A 19808-nucleotide genomic window follows, 5' to 3' on the forward strand; every position below is an offset into this window, starting at 1 on the left:
TTCCTACAAACTCATGTCCCATAATGCAGGAGGGAGGTGCAGAGCAAAACAGTTAAAGCAATCTGAGAAATGTGCTAAGGGCATGACTAAAATGAATCTGAAAATTATTTCTAAAAGCATTTTCCTGTTGTCTCTGAGAAAGATGGGAGGGAATGGCTGATTGGGTTTTCTGGTGAAAGGGGCACAAAAATTATTGCAAATCTCAAACGCAGCGAGAAGTTACTGGGCTCTGATGCTCTTTTAATAGACATAGGAAGGACAATGAGGAACCAAAGAATTCATTTTAGGTATAATTTTCATATCTGCCCTCATGGGTACTTTCCACCCGTTCTGAAAGGCGCAGTACGAGCAGAGATTCCCTTTGAGTATTATTTATTTATTTTATTTACTAATTTTTCTATTCCAATGTATAGACTTAACCTTCACATCGCTTTGCAATCATTTAAAATAAAACCATCTCATACCTAAACAATATAAAATATCAATAGCAAAAAATGCCCCAATAGATTAAACCTGCGGAGATTTCCACCTGCTCTTTCTATCAAAATAACTTCTACCTTGAACATTTAGTAACGTAGTAATGACAGCAGAAAAAGACCAAATGATCCATCCAGTCTCCAAAAAGTTTCTTATGGTAATAACTGCTGCTCTGTGCAGGTTACCCCCATGTTTCTGTAAGGGCAGTAACTGCCGCTCCGTGCAGGTTACCCCCATGTTTCTGTTAAGGGCAGTAACTGCCGCTCTGTGCAGGTTACCCCCATGTTTCTGTTAAGGGTAGTAACTGTCGCTCTGTGCAGGTTACCCCCATGTTTCTGTTAAGGGTAGTAACTGCCGCTCCGTGCAGGTTACCCCGTGTTTCTGTTAAGGGCAGTAACTGCCGCTCCGTGCAGGTTACCCCCATGTTTCTGTTAAGGGCAGTAACTGCCGCTGCGTGCAGGTTACCCCCATGTTTCTGTTAAGGGCAGTAACTGCCGCTGCGTGCAGGTTACCCCCATGTTTCTGTTAAGGGTAGTAATTGCCACTCTGTGCAGGTTACCCATGTTTCTGTTAAGGGCAGTAAACTGTCGCTGCGTGCAGGTTACCCCCATGTTTCTGTTAAGGGTAGTAAATTGCCACTCTGTGCAGGTTACCCCATGTTTTCTGTTAAGGGCAGTAACTGCCGCTGCGTGCAGGTTACCCCACATGTTTCTGTTAAGGGCAGTAACTGCCGCTGCGTGCAGGTACCACCATGTTTCTGTTAAGGGTAGTAACTGCCACTCTGTGCAGGTTACCCCCATGTTTCTGTTAAGGGCAGTAACTGCCGCTCCGTGCAGGTTACCCCCTCATGTTCCTCTTAAGGGTAGTAACTACCGCTCCGTGCAGGTTACCACCAATGTTTCTGTTAAGGGTAGTACACTGCCGGTCCGTGCAGGTTACCCCCATGTTCCTGTTAAGGGCAGTAAGTGTCGCTCCGTGCAGGTTACCCCCATGTTCCTGTTAAGGGCAGTAAGTGTCGCTCCGTGCAGGTTACCCCCGTGTTTCTGTTAAGGGCAGTAACTGCCGCTCCGTGCAGGTTACCCCCGTGGTTTCTGTTAAGGGCAATAACTGCCTCTCCGTGCAGGTTACCACCCCATGTTTCTGTTAAGGGCAGTAACCTGCCGCTCCATGCAGGTTACCCCCATGTTTCTGTTAAGGGTAGTAACTGCCTCTCCGTGCAGGTTACCCCCGTGTTTCGGTTAAGGGCAGTAAGTGTCCGCTCCGTGCAGGTTACCCCCAATGTTTTCTGTTAAGGGCAGTAACTGCCGCTCTGTGCAGGTTACCCCATGTTTTTCTTAAGGGCAGTAACTGCCTCTCGATCCAGGTTACCCCCATGTTTCCCTTAAAGAGCAGTAACTGCTGCTCCGTCCAGGTTACCCCCATGTTTCTGTTCAAGATAATCACTGTCACTCCATGCAGGTTACCCCCATGTAAATGCTCTGCTTACTATATCAATCCATAAGCTACAGATAGCGAGGGTAGCGTCAGGTTGTAGAAGAGCCAGCGATGTCTCTCTCCTCATTGGCGTCCAATGGTGGAATGACCCAAAATTTATGTTCTTGATGCTGACTTTTAAGATTCTGCATTTTATTTTATTTCTCTATTTAAAGTATTTAGGATATTAGATGGGTGAGTCCTAAGTGAGTTACAATCAAACATACATAAGCTAAAAACATATAAAATTAACTTATAAGAAGCATAAACATTTAAATCAAAAGATATCAGTTCTACCGTAGAGAAGCTGAACCAATCTGACAGCCCTGCGCTCACTTTTATACTCAGAGCTCAGCATAAAAGCCTGATGGGGCCGTCCAGAACTGGCAGTGAGATCGGTCACTCTGCCCTGATAAGAGAGCCTCGCTCCTCTCCAGGTTGTTCCTTGACATTTCCTCCAGTTATTGAGATGTAGAGCTGGGGCTTCCTCAGTCCTGTCCCCAGTTTGTGGGAATAGTTTGTCTTTAGAAATCCATCAGGGAGAGGACTTAGAAACTATTTTAAACAAGTGGAAATCAGATTGAATGAACGCAGGTTCATGTTCTCTGTGAAATTTGCATCCTTTCTGCCTGGGGGAAGTGCATTCCCTGAATATTCATTGGGGAGAGTCTGAGCACTGGATCTGTTTGTAGCCTTCCAGGGCTGGAGCTCTCCCTCCATGAAGATGCACCACATTCATTCCTCCCTCAGTATCAGGATCTCGTAGATTCTCCTTATATCTCCTCCTGTCCCGCACCTTCTCTTCCCTGAATCTAACAGCATTCTCTACAAATCCTTTTCACATTTTCAGATTAAAAACTCAACTATTCATTATGTAATCCAAGAATAATTTAAAGTTCACATCCTCTGTCTCCTTTCATTTTCAGATGAATTTTTCCGGCGGGTCTCCCGTTGGGTGGTCTCTCTCTCCATCATTCTGGGGTCTGGGCTGACCATCTGTGGTTTGCTGGTTGCGTTGGTTCTTTACCACTCGAGGAAGGAACACAAAGAGAAAGGTAATGGAGACCCGAACCCTGGCAGTCAGGGCCACTGCTTCTATTAAGGCAAACTAGGCGGTTGCCTACAGGGCCAAAATTTTGGGGGAGCAGAATCCCACCAGCACAAGGCCCAGAAGGGGAAATCCAGTACTGCAAAAGAAGGATGATTAGAACCAATGAAAAGATGAAACGAAAATACTGATTGCTTTTTCTGGTCTTAATCTGATTACAGCAGAAGAAATAAATATCACTGGGTCCCAAGAAACAGACCGGAAGGCAAAAACAAATGAGACAGAACCAGTCGTGTTAGATTGATGATATTTATTTGCACATTTACCCTGATAAAAGAGACCAACTCTGGCTGAGTTTCCACAACGACTGCTTCAGGGGCTTTTAAAAGATGTTTTTGCTTAAATATTTCAATCTCTGAAAGTGCAGATTCTGGTAAGATAAAAGGATGATAAGATTCCTGCAGAGTCAATCTCCGATGCAGTTCCCCTGAAGAAGCCGGTGTGGAAACTCAGCCAGAGTTGGGCTCTTTTATCTCGGTAAATGTGCGAATAAATATCATCACTCTAACAAGAATGTCGGTATATAAAAAATAATAAATAAATAAATAAGACTGCTCTGTCTCGTTTTTGTTTTGCCTTCAGGATTTTGAAAATCCACTCCCCCGGTCACCTGGGAGGATCCTGAGAGCAGGAGGCAGCATCTTTGGCCCCAGGATGAGCTGGGAGGTATCTTCCCTGTCCAAGGACACATGAGGGGGTCGATTTGATCATCTTTGACCCCAATAAGAGCCTAGAAAGCTGCAGAGGGATGGGACAGTAGATGGTGGGGGGAGGGGAGAGAGGGCTGCAGAGGAAGGATTGGGGATGGAGAGAGAACTGCATCTGGGTGGGGTGAAGGGAGGGGAGAGAAGAGGAGGCTGAGATGGTAGCAAGGTGTGAGCTCACCTTGTAATGCCCCTCCCCACCCACAGGCAAATAATTCATTTAAATCCAGGTGAGGAAGTCCTGGAGGCAGGTTCAGATCTCTGTTACTGTCTGTGTGCACTGATTCTCTCTTCTTGTGTTTTCTTGTAGCAAATCTTTCTGCAGATGTTAGTAAGTAACTTTATAATTATTTACTGTGCCTGAAACAATCCCAGTTCATACAATCAAACAATCCCAGTCACCTGGGATGATCCTGAGAGCAGGAGGCAGCATCTCTGGCCCCAGGATGAGCTGGGGGTATCTTTCCCTGTCCACGGACACATGAGGGGGTCGATTTGATCATCTTTGACCCCAATAACAGCCTAGAAAGCTGCAGAGGGGATGGGACAGTAGATGGGGGGGGGGGGGGGGAGAGAGGGCTGCAGAGGAAGGATTGGAGATGGAGAGAGAAAACTGCATCTGGGTGGGGTGAGGGGAGGGAAGAGGAGACTGAGATGGTAGCGAGGTGTGAGCTCACCTTGTAATGCCCCTCCCCACCCACAAGCAAATAATTCATTTACATAAGAACATAAGAAAATGCCATGCTGGGTCAGACCAAGGGTCCATCAAGCCCAGCATCCTGTTTCCAACAGTGGCCAATCCAGGCCATAAGAACCTGGCAGGTACCCAAAAACTAAGTCTATTCCATGTAACCATTGCTAATGGCAGTGGCTATTCTCTAAGTGAACTTAATAGCAGGTAATGGACTTCTCCTCCAAGAACTTATCCAATCCTTTTTTAAACCCAGCTACACTAACTGCACTCACCACATCCTCTGGCAACAAATTCCAGAGTTTAATTGTGCGTTGAGTAAAAAAGAACTTTCTCCAATTAGTTTTAAATGTGCCCCATGCTAACTTCATGGAGTGTCCCCTAGTCCTTCTACTATCCGAAAGAGTAAATAACCGATTCACATCTACCCGTTCTAGACCTCTCATGATTTTAAACACCTCTATCATATCCCCCCTCAGTCGTCTCTTCTCCAAGCTGAAAAGTCCTAACCTCTTTAGTCTTTCCTCATAGGGGAGCTATTCCATTCCCTTTATCATTTTGGTAGCCCTTCTCTGTACCTTCTCCATCGCAATTATATCTTTTTTGAGATGCGGCGACCAGAATTGTACACAGTATTCAAGGTGCGGTCTCACCATGGAGCGATACAGAGGCATTATGACATTTTCCGTTTTATTCATCATTCCTTTTCTAATAATTCCCAACATTCTGTTTGCTTTTTTGACTGCTGCAGCACACTGAACCGACGATTTCAATGTGTTATCCACTATAGGGATGTGAATCATTTTTTGACGATTTAAAATATCGTCCGATATATTTTAAATCATCAAAAATCGTTAGGGCCACGATACAATACCAATTCCCCCGATTTATCGTTAAAAAATCGTAAATCGGGGGAAGGGGGAGGGCAGGAAAACCGGCACACTAAACCCCCCTAAAACCCACCCCCGACCCTTTAAATTAAATCCCCCACCCTCCCGAACCCCCCCCCCCAATGCTTTAAATTACCCGGGGATCCAGCGGTGGTCCAGAACGGCGGCGGTCCAGAACGGCCCCCTCAATTGAATCCTGTTGTCTTCAGCCGGCGCCATTTTACAAAATGGCCGCTGCAAAATGGCGGCGGCCATAGACAAAAACGATTCGACGCAGGAGGTCGTTCCGGACCCCCGCTGGACTTTTGGCAAATCTTGTGGGGGTCAGGAGGCCCCCCCAAGCTGGCCAAAAGTTCCTGGGAGTCCAGCGGGGTTCAGGAAGCGATTTCTTGCCGTGAATCGTTTTCCGTACGGAAAATGGCGCCGGCAGGAGATCGACTGCAGGAGGTCGTTCAGCGGCGGTCCGGAACCCCCGCTGAACAACCTCCTGCAGTCAATCTCCTGCCGGCGCCATTTTCCGTACGGAAAACGATTCACGGCAAGAAATCGCTTCCTGAACCCCGCTGGACTCCCAGGAACTTTTGGCCAGCTTGGGGGGGCCTCCTGACCCCCACAAGACTTGCCAAAAGTCCAGCAGGGGTCCGGAACGACCTCCTGCGTCGAATCGTTTTTGTCTATGGCTGCCGTCATTTTGCAGCGGCCATTTTGTAAAATGGCGCCGGCTGAAGACAAAAGGACTCAATTGAGGGGGCCGTTCCGGACCGCCGCCGTTCTGGACCACCGCTGGATCCCTGGGTAATTTAAAGCATTGGGGGGGGGGGGGTTCGGGAGGGGGGGGGTTTAATTTAAAGGGTCGGGGGTGGGTTTTAGGGGGGTTTATTTATTTATTTATTTATTTATTTATTTATTAATTAACTTTTATTTACCGACATTCGTGAAGCACATCATGCCGGTTTACAAAGAACTCAGATGAGATACAGCAAAACAATATAACAGTATAACAAAATAACTTTATAAACAATGTAATATAATATTACTAACCAAAAGAATAAAGAATAAAAGACAGAACTGAACAAAATAAAACAGTACAAAGGCATTACAAAAGGAACCAAAGGAGCAGAAGATTTAAGGGGGAGGAAGGGGGGGGAGAGGAGGGTGAGGGTTTAAGAGGGGAGTGGGAAAAAGGGGGGGGAAGAGGAGAGGGAGGGGAGAGAACCAAAGTTAAAAGGAATTAAAAGGGAGAGAATACATAAGACTTAATACATGAGACTTAAGAGAGGTATTACTTAAATAAGTAGAGTTGCGGAAGAATCGAAAAAAATCGCGAAGGCGGTGGAAAACGCTGGGACATGGATTCTTCAGAGGGTATCAAGGTTTAGGTTTAGTGTGCCGGCTCACGATTTAAACGATTTTCACGATAGTTTACACACCGAAACGGCAACGATACGATTCCCTCCCCATCCCAGCCGAAATCGATCGTTAAGACGATCGAGGACACGATTCACATCTCTAATCCACTATGACACCTAGATCTCTTTCTTGGGTTGTAGCACCTAATATGGAACCCAGGAAGTCCTGGAGGCAGGTTCAGATCTCTGTTACTGTCTGTGTGCACTGATTCTCTCTTCTTGTGTTTTCTTGTAGCAAATCTTTCTGCAGATGTTGGTAAGTAACTTTATAATTATTTACTGTGCCTGAAATAATCCCAGTTCTGTCTTGTCCATTATCCCCACATTTCCTAGTTTATAAATAGCTTAGACAGGGCTGCTTTAACCAGTTATCACCAGGGGACCCTTGCATAAAGCTTAGCACAGCGCCCCCTTGTGATTTTCCCAGATTGATCCCAACCCCGTGTCAGAGACAGAGAAGCATTAGACTGCTGCACAATTTATTTTAAAGCAGTGTTTTTCATCTGAAGAAAGTGGGCGAGGGAGGGAGACGGGCAGAGAGCACGCCAGCCATCCCAGAATATATGTGGCAAAGGACGTAAACGCAAAGCAGAAACAGAGCAGCAGCCAAACCAATCAGGCCAGGCGAGACTTATCTAAATGCATTTTACATGGCTCGGGTGCTCGACCTCTTGTTAAATACAGAGGTAGCCCGGACCCCCACATCCAGTGCATGGGAAGTTAGGCCCTAGACTAGAAACGGTGCAGAATCTGCCCTGGAACCAGGAACTGCCAACAGATTGTTCCAAATACCTTCAGCAATGCAAGAGAAAGAGTCTAACATGTAGGTAAGCCCCATCCTGTATGTGATTCATAACCAAACCATTCATTCCCCAACCACTTTGGCTAAAGGCAGCTTTCAAACAATTGTAAACCCAGAGCCTGACATCAGCTGACGTTTCAGGAAGACCCTGCTTCAGGGGGATCTTATCATCCCCGAATCGCCCGATCGCACTACGTACAAATGAGGATGCTGTGCTATAATCAGATCTTCATGATAGTAAAGTAAGGGATAGGTTTATAACCCAGCAGCTCTGACTTGTATCCATTTCTGTTTTTCTATACAGAATCCCTTTCTGCAGAGCTTGGTAAGTTTTTATTCATAGACACATCAAACTGTTTATTAAAGATTTTCCTTCCTATGATTAATGTCTGTAATTCTCTGAGCTTTGACTGTTGTGCTTTTCTGTTTCATTTCAGAGTGGAGAAGATGCTGCAGTTATACAGGTAACACAATCTGACACAATCTCTCCTCTTCAATGTGAATGTATTCCTTTATACAACTGCTCTCACTGTAGTATCTCAGTACAGCCGTCTACAGATAGTAATATGGACAGAATATTTCTCTGCTGTGATACAGAAGAGTGTGTGTGTTTCCTGATCATACACTGCAGAGTCAGGGAGTGATCCCTCTGGTAAGGAGAGAATAGGGACAGAATATTTCTCTGCTGTGATACAGAAGAGTGTGTGTTTCCTGATCATACACTGCAGGGTCAGGGAGTGATTCCTGATCATACACTGCAGGGTCAGGGAGTGATCCCTCTGGTAAGGAGAGAATAGGGACAGAATATTTCTCTGCTGTGATACAGAAGAGTGTGTGTTTCCTGATGATACACTGCAGGGTCAGGGAGTGATCCCTCTGGTAAGGAGAGAATAGGGACAGAATCTTTCTCTGCTGTGATAGAGAAGAGTGTGTGTGTTTCCTGATCATACACTGCAGGGTCAGGGAGTGATCCCTCTTGTAAGGAGAGAACAGGGACAGAATATTTCCCTGCTGTGATAGAGAAGAGTGTGTGTGTCTCCTGATCATACACTGCAGGGTCAGGGAGTGATCCCTCTGGTAAGGAGAGAACAGGGACAGAATATTTCTCTGCTGTGATACAGAAGAGTGTGTGTTTCCTGATCATACACTGCAGGGTCAGGGAGTGATCCCTCTGGTAAGGAGAGAACAGGGACAGAATATTTCTCTGCTGTGTTAGAGAAGAGTGTGTGTGTTTCCTGATCATACACTGCAGGGTCAGGGAGTGATCCCTCTGGTAAGGAGAGAACAGGGACAGAATATTTCTCTGCTGTGATACAGAAGAGTGTGTGTTTCCTGATGATACACTGCAGGGTCAGGGAGTGATCCCTCTGGTAAGGAGAGAACAGGGACAGAATATTTCTCTGCTGTGATACAGAAGAGTGTGTGTGTTTCCTGATCATACACTGCAGGGTCAGGGAGTGATCCCTCTGGTAAGGAGAGAATAGGGACAGAATATTTCTGTGCTGTGATACAGAAGAGTGTGTGTGTCCTGATCATACACTGCAGGGTCAGGGAGTGATCCCTCTGGTAAGGAGAGAACAGGGACAGAATATTTCTCTGCTGTGATACAGAAGAGTGTGTGTTTCCTGGTCATACACTGCAGGGTCAGGGAGTGATCCCTCTGGTAAGGAGAGAACAGGGACAGAATATTTCTCTGCTGTGATACAGAAGAGTGTGTGTGTTTCCTGATCATACACTGCAGGGTCAGGGAGTGATCCCTCTGGTAAGGAGAGAACAGGGACAGAATATTTCTCTGCTGTGATACAGAAGAGTGTGTGTTTCCTGGTCATACACTGCAGGGTCAGGGAGTGATCCCTCTGGTAAGGAGAGAACAGGGACAGAATATTTCTCTGCTGTGATACAGAAGAGTGTGTGTGTTTCCTGATCATACACTGCAGGGCCAGGGAGTGATTCCTCTGGTAAGGAGAGAACAGGGACAGATTATTTCTCTGCTGTGATAGAGAAGAGTGTGTGTGTTTCCTGATCATACACTGCATGGTCAGGGAGTGATCCCTCTGGTAAGGAGAGAATAGGGACAGAATATTTCTCTGCTGTGATACAGAAGAGTGTGTGTGTTTCCTGATCATACACTGCATGGTCAGGGAGTGATCCCTCTGGTAAGGAGAGAACAGGGACAGATTATTTCTCTGCTGTGATAGAGAAGAGTGTGTGTTTCCTGATCATACACTGCAGGGTCAGGGAGTGATCCCTCTGGTAAGGAGAGAATAGGGACATAATATTTCTCTGCTGTGATACAGAAGAGTGTGTGTGCTTCCTGATCATACACTGCATGGTCAGGGAGTGATCCCTCTGGTAAGGAGAGAACAGGGACAGATTATTTCTCTGCTGTGATACAGAAGAGTGTGTGTGTTTCCTGATCATACACTGCATGGTCAGGGAGTGATCCCTCTGGTAAGGAGAGAACAGGGACAGATTATTTCTCTGCTGTGATACAGAAGAGTGTGTGTGTTTCCTGATCATACACTGCAGGGTCAGGGAGTGATCCCTCTGGTAAGGAGAGAATAGGGACAGAATATTTCTCTGCTGTGATACAGAAGAGTGTGTGTGTGTCCTGATCATACACTGCAGGGTCAAGGAGCGATCCCTCTGGTAAGGAGAGAACAGGGACAGAATATTTCTCTGCTGTGATACAGAAAGTGCGTGTTTCCTGATCATACACTGCAGGGTCAGGGAGTGATCCCTCTGGTAAGGAGAGAATAGGGACAGAATATTTCTGTGCTGTGATACAGAAGAGTGTGTGTGTCCTGATCATACACTGCAGGGTCAGGGAGTGATCCCTCTGGTAAGGAGAGAATAGGGACAGAATATTTCTCTGCTGTGATACAGAAGAGTGTGTGTGTGTCCTGATCATACACTGCAGGGTCAGGGAGTGATCCCTCTGGTAAGGAGAAAATAGGGACAGAATATTTCTGTGCTGTGATACAGAAGAGAGTGTGTGTTTCCTGTTCATACACTGCAGGGTGAGGGAGTGATCCCTCTGGTAAGGAGAAAATAGGGACATAATATTTCTGTGCTGTGATACAGAAGAGAGTGTGTGTTTCCTGTTCATACACTGCAGGGTGAGGGAGTGATCCCTCTGGTAAGGAGAAAATAGGGACAGAATATTTCTCTGCTGTGATAGAGAAGAGTGTGTGTTTCCTGTTCATACACTGCAGGGTCAGGGAGCGATCCCTCTTGTAAGGAGAGAACAGGGACAGAATATTTCTCTGCTGTGATACAGAAGAGTGTGTGTGTTTCCTGATCATACACTGCAGGGTCAGGGAGTGATTCCTCTGGTAAGGAGAGAATAGGGACAGAATATTTCTCTGCTGTGATACAGAAGAGTGTGTGTGTGTCCTGATCATACACTGCAGGGTCAGGGAGTGATCCCTCTGGTAAGGAGAGAACAGGGACAGAATATTTCTCTGCTGTGATACAGAAGGACAGAATATTTCTCTGCTGTGATACAGAAGGACAGAATATTTCTCTGCTGTGATACAGAAGAGTGTGTGTGTCCTGATCATACACTGCAGGGTCAGGGAGTGATCCCTCTGGTAAGGAGAGAACAGGGACAGAATATTTCTCTGCTGTGATAGAGAAGAGTGTGTGTTTCCTGATCATACACTGCAGCGTCAGGCAAAATATATTATAATTATTGTTTAATATTATGTGTAACCTCTTTTCACTGCCTGAGCCCTAGTGGAATGAGCCCGAACCTGAGTAGGCAACGGCTTTTCAGCATCCACATGTGCAGCTTTGACCACCTCCTTAACCTGCGAAGCTGGTTCACCCTGCTTCCTTCCCCCATGAAGCACAAACAGGTGATCCATCTTTCAGAAAGGTTCAGAAACCACCAGATACCTCACTACAACATTTGACACCCGAGCGATGCAGGAGGCGACAAGGAAATGGATTGATTTAAATTAAATTCCAAGCCACTTTAGGCTAGAAGGATGGACCAGGATGCAGCTCTCTGCCCCTGGAGTCACCCGAAGGAATGGCTACCGACAAGACAAGGCCTGCAGCTCGGAAACTCGATATGCAAAACATATAACAACCAGGAACACTGTCTTCAAGGTTAATAACCACAAGGAAAGACAATGCAGAGGTCAGAACGCAGGGCCTGCCAAATAATCTAGCACCAGATTAAGACTCCACAAGGGAACCTGCACCCGCAATAGAGGACTAAGATTCTTCACTTCCTTCAAAACATGGGCCACATCCAGATGAGATGACAAGGAAGCACCATTCACCTGCCCTCTGAAACAGGCAAGAGCCACAACCTGCACCTTCCAGGAATTAAGGGCCAAACCTTTATTTATCGCATCCTGCAGGAATTCCAGAAGGAGTAGGATCCTAACCGAATGAGGAAGGATACAGAGATCCTCACACCCGGCCTCAAACGCTCTCCAAACCCGCACACATTCTCAGGAAGTAGAGAACGTGCGAGCGTGGAGGAAGGTGGCAATCACCGCAGAAGAATATCCTCGCTTCAACAGGCAAAGCCTCTCAAGGACCAAACCGCAAGACAGAACAGAGTCGGTTCCCTGTACGTACCAGGATCAGTCCAAGACATCTGGGCTGTGACTCCGCACCAGTAGATGGAGACAGAGCAAGATCTGTCGGACTCAGCCATATAAGCCCCTGTGCCAGTCACAGCCCCTCAATCTTACTCTGTCTCCAGTAGATGGTGCAGGTGCAGTCACAGCCTCTGCCTGCCCTGAGTACTGTTAGTTAGTCAGGGCTGGTTTTCTTGTTGTTTTGGTTTTGTAAGAAAATAAAAGGAGGGAATTTCAGGAAGGTAGTTCTCAGTTTTAATTGTTACTTTTCTTTGGTTTCGCCGCGGCTGCTCCGATGCCGCGAGGCTCGGTTTGCCGCGTGCGTCTTTCTCGGGAGGGAATTTGCTCCGCCTGCGTCTCAGGCGGTGAGGGACCGTCCGGGGCAGGTAGGGAGGGCCGATCCCGATCGGCGCGATCGCCGCCGCGCGTTAGCACGGTTCCTGACAGGCCGGCTGACCCCCTACCCGCTCAGCGCGGGAGTGGCGGCCATTTTGGGTTTTGCCTGCGAAATCGCGCGGGAGGCTGCTGGGGATAGCGGCTTGCCTCCCGCGCTATTGCCGCAGCACAGGCCTTCGGGGGGGGGGGGCGCCCCGGGAGGGGCTGAGTCCCCTGTGGAGGCCAGCGCGGGCGATGCTTCCTCGGACTCCGGTTCCTTGTTTTCCTCAGATTTTGCGCTATTGCTGCGCAAAGTCTTAAAATATAAGGGCCACAGGCGCAGGGTAGGGAAGGGTTTTCCCGCGGGGGGCGCTGGCAAAGCAGGGTCAAAGAAGAGAAAAGCCAGGGATGGCCCAGGCATCTCCCCAGCTCCACCTACAGGGAAGCGGTCGCCGCAGGGTGTCCCTCAGGATACGGACACCGAATCCACCTCGCAGGACGAGGCGGATCCGCCCGAAGAGCCCCCGGGGGAGTCGAAGGGCCGACAGGGGACGGTCCCGCCCAGCCTGGTCCGGGCAAAGGAACGCAAGCCGGTGATAGGGATGACTCTAAGGTGGTCCATCTTTTTCGCAGAGAGGAGCTGTCCCCTCTTATTCCGGCTATCCTCCAGGAGCTCGGAGTGGAGCCCCCACCGGTAGTCTCGCGGCCGGGAGCCAACATGGACCCAGTTCTCTTAGGTCTCATGGGACCAGCAGTGGCCTTTCCATTCCATTCCATTTTTCGGCGTCGGATATCTTGTTTCGCGAATGGGATACACCTGAGTTAGGTCTGAAGGTGAGCAAGGCCATGGATAAACTCTACCCGCTGCTGGAGGATGTGCTGGAGCTCCTACGGCTTCCGAAGGTGGATGCAGCGGTGTCGGCAGTAACAAAGCGTTCGACGATCCCGGTCACGGGGGCCACGGCCCTCAGAGACATACAGGACAGGAAACTGGAGGTACAGCTTAAGAAGATCTTTGAAGTTTCAGTGTTGGGGGTCCGGGCCGCCATCTGTAGCAACTTCGCCATGTGGGCTAGTCTGCGCTGGGCCCAGGTCCTCCAGGCAAATGCAGACCTCTCGGAGGAGGAGGCCATGCAGGCAGATCGTCTGGAGGCGGCAATAGCATATTGTGCAGATGCTCTCCAAGATCTCCTTCGTACTTCAGCTAGGTGCATGGTCTCGGCCGTCTCGGTGCGCCACCTTCTTTGGCTTCACAATTGGGTGGTGGATGGATCCTCCAAGGCTCACCTAGGGGCGTTGCCCTTCAAAGGAAAGTTGTTGTTCGGTAAGGAGTTGGATGATTTGATGCTTTCCCTGGGGGAGAACAGGGCTTTTAAGCTGCCTGAAGACAGGTCCAGAACTCGGTCCTCCTTTCCTAGTGGGTCCCGTTTTTGGGGAAACAAGAGATCGCGTCCCCAGAGGTCTTCTGGTCCTTCTTACCGTTCGTCTTCCTCCCGGTCCTCCTCGTGGCCGCAGTCCTTTCGTGGGAAGCGATTCGGTAGGCAAGGGGGAACCCCGTCAGGTACGGGGCCCATAGCTTCTCAATGAGATGAGGTTGGCCCATCCCTCACGTCAACCCCGGACCATCGTTCCAAACGTAGGGGCGAGGTTGACGTTGTTTTTCGAGGAATGGGCCAAAATAACATCCGACCAGTGGGTCCTCACCATAATAAGGCATGGCTACGCGTTAGATTTTGCAAGAACCCCAGCAGACAAGTTCCTGGTGTCGCCCTGCAAGTGTCCAAAGAAGGGGGCGGCAGTGCGAGGAACCCTCCGGTGCCTGGAAAGCTTGGGAGCAATTTCCCCCGTACCTCCTGGTCAGCAAGGCAAGGGCCGTTATTCCATTTACTTCATTGTGCCAAAGAAGGACGGCATGTCACGGCCAATTTTGGATCTGAAAGGGGTAAACAGATGCCTGTGCGTTCCATACTTCAAGATGGAAACGATTCGGTCAGTGATTGCCTTGGTCCGTCCAGGCGAATTCCTGGCCTCATTGGATCTCACGGAAGCGTATCTTCATGTAGGCATCCAGCTGTCCTTCCAACGGTTCCTCAGGTTTTGCATCCTGGGCAGGCACTATCAATTCCGGGCTCTCCCCTTCGGGCTCGCCACGGCTCCTCGCACATTCACGAAGGTGATGGTAGTGGTGGCGGCTCAGCTGCGACGGGAGGGGTTCCTGGTACACCCCTACTTGGACGATTGGTTGATCTGGGCCAAGTCCGAGAGTCGGTGTCGTCAGGCAGTTGCCAGAGTCCTCCATCTCTTGCAGACCCTGGGGTGGATCGTCAACCTCAACAAGAGTCATCTCGTCCCAACCCAGTCCTTGGAGTATCTGGGAGCCCTATTCGACACGAAACAGGGCAAGGTGTTTCTTTCCAGAGAATGTGCATGCAAGCTTCAGAGTCAAGTGAGACAGTTGTTGTCTCTTCGGCTGCCGCTGATATGCGATTATCTGACGGTTCTGGGGTCTATGGCGTCCACGCTTGCGTTGGTCTCCTGGGATTTTGCTCATCTACGGCCATTACAATCAGCGTTGCTTTCCCGCTGGAAGCCAGTGTCAGAAGAGTTTCACCTCCCGCTTCCACTCACGGTCCAGGCGAGGGCCAGTCTTTCCTGGTGGCTCGAATCGGACCATCTGACTTGTGGAGTGTCCCTACTAGTTCCCGACTGGACGGTGGTGACTACGGATGCCAGCCTCTCCGGTTGGGGAGCAGTCTGCCTAGGCAAGTCAGTGCAGGGCCGGTGGTCCTCGGCTCAATCGCAGTGGTCCATCAACCATCTAGAGACATAGAAACATAGAAATGAAATGACGGCAGAAGAAGACCAAACAGTCCATCTAGTCTGCCCAACAAGCTTTCACACTTTTTTTTTCATACTTTTCTGTTACTCTTGTCCCTTTAAATAACTTTTTTGGTTCTATTTCCCTTCCACCCCCGCCATCGTAGATAGCAGTGCTAGAGCTGCATTTAAGTGAAGTATCCAGCTAATTGGTTTGAGATAGTAACCGCCATAATAAGCAAGCTACTCCCACCCTTCTTTACTCAGCCTGTGCAACTCAGTCCTTGTTGGTTGTTTGAATATAAATCCTCTTTTCTTCATTCCCCCTGCTATTGAAACAGTGAGCTGCGCTGGATATGTATTCTAAGTGAAGTATCAGGGTAGTAACCGCCGTAACAAGCAAGCTACACCCATGCTTATTTGTTTTACCTAGACTATGTAATTCAGTCCTTGTTGGTAGATGTCTGAATATAAAACATCTTTTCTACATTCCAGTAAGCTGGTGAGTGACAAGTTGCCCGGTTAAGCAACGAGGTAACGTCAGCCAGTTTATTCAGCGGGACATGTCTCCTGCTAAATATTCTTGGCTAAGTTTACCTTGATAACTTTATGCCTGACTGTGCTGCTGTCGCCCTGTTAACTGATTGCAGCGTTGGTAGCGTGCGCTGGCCGAGCAGTGCTGGCCATGAATGGACCGGTACAGTTACTGCTTCAGCCGGTCTTGGGGAAGGGGCTGTGGGGAGCAGTTAGGAGGGTGCGCGTGTGTGTGTGTGGAGGGGGGTTATCATTTTTTTTTAGGAGCAGAGGGCCTCAAAGCTTGGTTTGAATTGAAATATCTCAGGGACATTCCTTGGGCTGCTGTGGCCCGCTACTTTTTAAAAATTTATTTGATAGGTTAGGGATTGGAAGATAATCGAGTGCTAGGCCCAACATTGTTTTAATTATTTTGAATGGGAGAGGATCAACCTTCTTGCTTCCCCCCCCCCCCCCCCCCCCCCAATTTTTACTTAACTAGCTCTAAGCTCTATGCTGAATATAGCAGGTTAAGTTTCAAGTGTCACTTCTTAGTGTCATGGGATCTTCTTAGTGTTTGGGTAATTGCCAGGTTCTTCTGGCCTGGTTTTGGCTTCTGTTGGAAACAGGATGCTGGGCTTGATGGACCCTTGGTCTGACCGAGTATGACAATTTCTTATGTTCTAAGTTATCTGAATAACTGTATCTGGATAACTTTAGGATTGCACTGAGGTATCCCTAACCTTAGCCATTTAACTTAGATTGATAGCATTGAATATTGACATTATCTGGACATAGACCAGAGCGGTACGCCTGGCGCTGCAGTCCTTTCTACCGTTGGTCCGGGGAAAGGTGATCCGCGTGTTGTCAGACAATGCAACAACTGTCTCCTACATCAATCGCCAAGGTGGGACAAGGAGTCCACTAGTGGCAGAGGAGACGCAACTCTTGATGAGTTGGGCAGAGCAACATCTCAGCAACATTGCAGCGTCTCACATCGCCGGAGTCGACAATGTTCAAGCGGACTTCCTCAGCCGTCATCACTTGGATCCCAGGGAATGGGAACTGGCAGAGGATGCCTTTCTCCTCATTTGCGAAAAGTGGGGAACACCCCACATGGACCTGATGGCCACGTGGCAAAACACGAAGGCTCCTCGGTTTTACAGCCGACGTCGAGAGAGAGGGGCCAAGGGCGTCAACATGTTGGTTCTGCCCTGGCCGAGGGACGTGTTGCTGTACGTGTTCCCTCCGTGGCCGATGATAGGCAAGATCCTGCGGCGCATAGAGTTGCACCCGTCCAACGTGATCATGGTGGCACCGGAGTGGCCGCGGCGCCCATGGTTCGCGGACCTCATCCAATTATCAGTGGATTCTCCCCTTCGTCTTCAGGGGTTCGCGGGGCTCCTCCGTCAGGGCCCCGTTTGTTTGGAGGATGCGGATCACTTTTGTCTCGCGGCATGGCTTTTGAGAGGCAGCGTTTGAAGAGAAAAGGTTATTTGGATGCGGTGGTAGCCACGTTGTTGCAATCCAGGAAGCAGTCTACGTCCCTGGCCTATGTCCGAGTCTGGGTAGTTTTTGAGGAATGGTGTGTGGAGCGGGGGCTGGATCCTATCTCTGCCTCCGTCTCCGATATCCTGGCTTTTCTACAGTCGGGTCTTGCCAAAGGCCTTTCGTGTAGTACCCTTTGGGTACAAGTTGCAGCGCTCTGTTGCCTGCGTGGCAAGGTCCGTGGAACCTCCCTGGCCCTACACCCGGATATCTCCCGTTTTCTTCGGGGGGCTAAGCATCTCCGCCCTCCACTGCGTCATCCTTGCCCGTCCTGGAATCTTAATTGGGTTCTTCCCACTTTGTGCTCGTCTCCGTTTGAGCCCTTGAAGCGGTCCACTCTTAAAGATCTCACGTTGAAGACTGTCTTTCTTGTCGCAATTACTTCGGCACGGCGAGTTTCGGAGTTGCAGGCGCTGTCTTGTAGAGAGCCATTCTTGCGGATTTCCGATTCAGGGGTCTCTTTGCGGACGGTACCCTCTTTTTTGCCAAAAGTTGTGTCGCCGTTTCATTTAAACCAATCGATTGAGCTCCCCGCTTTCGCGGTCGGGGAATCCTCGGAGCCGAAATGGAAGGAATTACGGAAGCTGGATGTGAGGAGAGTCCTCCTTCATTACCTGGAGGTCACTAACCCTTTCCGGGTGACAGATCATCTCTTTGTTCTGTTCTCCGGTCCGAAGAGAGGTGCGGCAGCCTCCCGGACGACGATCGCCCGTTGGCTTAAGGAGGCCGTTGGCTCAGCGAACGTAGTGCAGGGAAAGCCTGTTCCCGTGGGTCTCAGGGCTCACTTGACACAATCGCATGCTGCTTCATGGGTGGAATCCTCTCAGGTGTCGCTTCAGGAGATTTGCAGGGTGGCTACTTGGAAGTCGTTGCATACTTTTACTAGACATTACCGGTTGGATGTTCAGGCTGCAGATTCCGGGGGTTTTGGAGAGAGTTCTCCGAGCGGGACTCTCTGGTTCCCACCCTCGGTAAGTTGGCTCTGGTACATCCCAGGTGTCCTGGACTGATCCGGGTACGTACAGGGAAAGGAAAATTAGTTCTTACCTGCTAATTTTCGTTCCTGTAGTACCAAGGATCAGTCCAGGATCCCGCCCGCACTGACACACTGAAGTAACGGAGAGTCCGCTCGCAGTTTGGCTATCTATTCTGATTACTTGTTTTGCTCCCTTGGTTCGGGAATCCTGTTCCAGTTGGGGGGTTTGAATTGGTCCCCGTTAACCTTAGGTTATTTAGCTTGTTTACTTGTTCTGGTTTTCTACTTTGACATTGCGTAAGACTGAGGGGCTGTGTCAGGCACATTGGCATATATGGCTGAGTCCGACAGATCTTGCTCTGTCTCCATTTGCTGGTGCGGAGTCACAGCCCAGGTGTCCTGGACTGATCCTTGGTACTACAGGAATGAAAATTATCAGGTAAGAACTAATTTTCCTCTCCTCGTGAAGAACTGGTCCCTGCCGCAACAGATCCACCTGCGTTGGAAGGCTAACGGGGGTCTCCACCAGGAGTCTTCACAGATCTTCAAACCACGGTTGCGTGGGCCAGTCTGGTGCCACTAGAAGTACCAACCCCCTGTAGCCTTCAATCTTGCAAGCTATCCTACCCAGCAAGGACCACGGAGGAAAGGCATAAAGCAACTTGTATGAGAGCATCTATGCAAATATCTGCATCTGCTGGCAGGGGAGCATCACCCGAGTCCATCTGTCTACTCGCTGGGAAACGTAACACATCCCCCCTCACTTATATCTCTCTTCCATACCCATCCTTCACCTGTCTACTCGCTAGGAAACATAACACATCCCCTCTCACTTATATCTCTCCTCCATACCCATCCTTCACCTGTCTGCTCGCTGGGAAACGTAACACATCCCCCCTCACTTATATCTCTCCTCCATACCCATCCTTCACCTGTCTACTCGCTAGGAAACGTAGCACATCCCCCCTCACTTATATCTCTCCTCCATACCCATCCTTCCCTCCCTCCCCTCACCGTCCCTCCTCACTCACACACACTGCTGCTCACTTATTCTCTTTTCCAGAGACGCTCACCCTTTCCTCACTCACACCTCACCGCTGGACACATTAATCTCTCTACCACACACTTTGTTCCTGCCTCCTCCCATCTGTCTTTTGCCCACACATTTCCCCTGCCCCCTCCCCTCACACACATCCCTCTCCCACCCCTGCTCTCTCTCTCACACCTTAGCAGTGCCTCTCACTGCCTGCTGAAGCCCTCCAGAACCAGCACCAGCACCGGGACCCTGGGGGCCTGCAGTCTTGCTTTCCCCATCGCCTCCGTTGTCCCTGAAAGAAGCCGTTCTGCCTTCATCAGGAGGTGCCCAGGTACAGAGAGTGCAGGGGGCCACAGGACAGGCAGTGCAGTGACCTGTGACCCTCATCACT

General features: G+C 49.2%; 1 protein-coding gene across 1 annotated transcript in view; it reads left to right on the forward strand.

The window, feature by feature from the left end:
• LOC115080386 (butyrophilin subfamily 1 member A1-like) overlaps positions 1-19808 on the forward strand; it is a 34691-nt gene that overhangs the window by 13000 nt on the left and 1883 nt on the right. Inside the window, exons 3-7 of the mRNA XM_029584530.1 lie at positions 2877-3005; positions 4073-4093; positions 6988-7008; positions 7859-7879; positions 7992-8018. Coding sequence (XP_029440390.1) covers positions 2877-3005; positions 4073-4093; positions 6988-7008; positions 7859-7879; positions 7992-8018 — 219 coding nt within the window. The remainder of the gene's footprint in view (positions 1-2876; positions 3006-4072; positions 4094-6987; positions 7009-7858; positions 7880-7991; positions 8019-19808) is intronic.

The sequence above is a fragment of the Rhinatrema bivittatum genome, chromosome 19 (assembly GCF_901001135.1).
Source record: "Rhinatrema bivittatum chromosome 19, aRhiBiv1.1, whole genome shotgun sequence".
NCBI lineage: Eukaryota > Metazoa > Chordata > Amphibia > Gymnophiona > Rhinatrematidae > Rhinatrema > Rhinatrema bivittatum.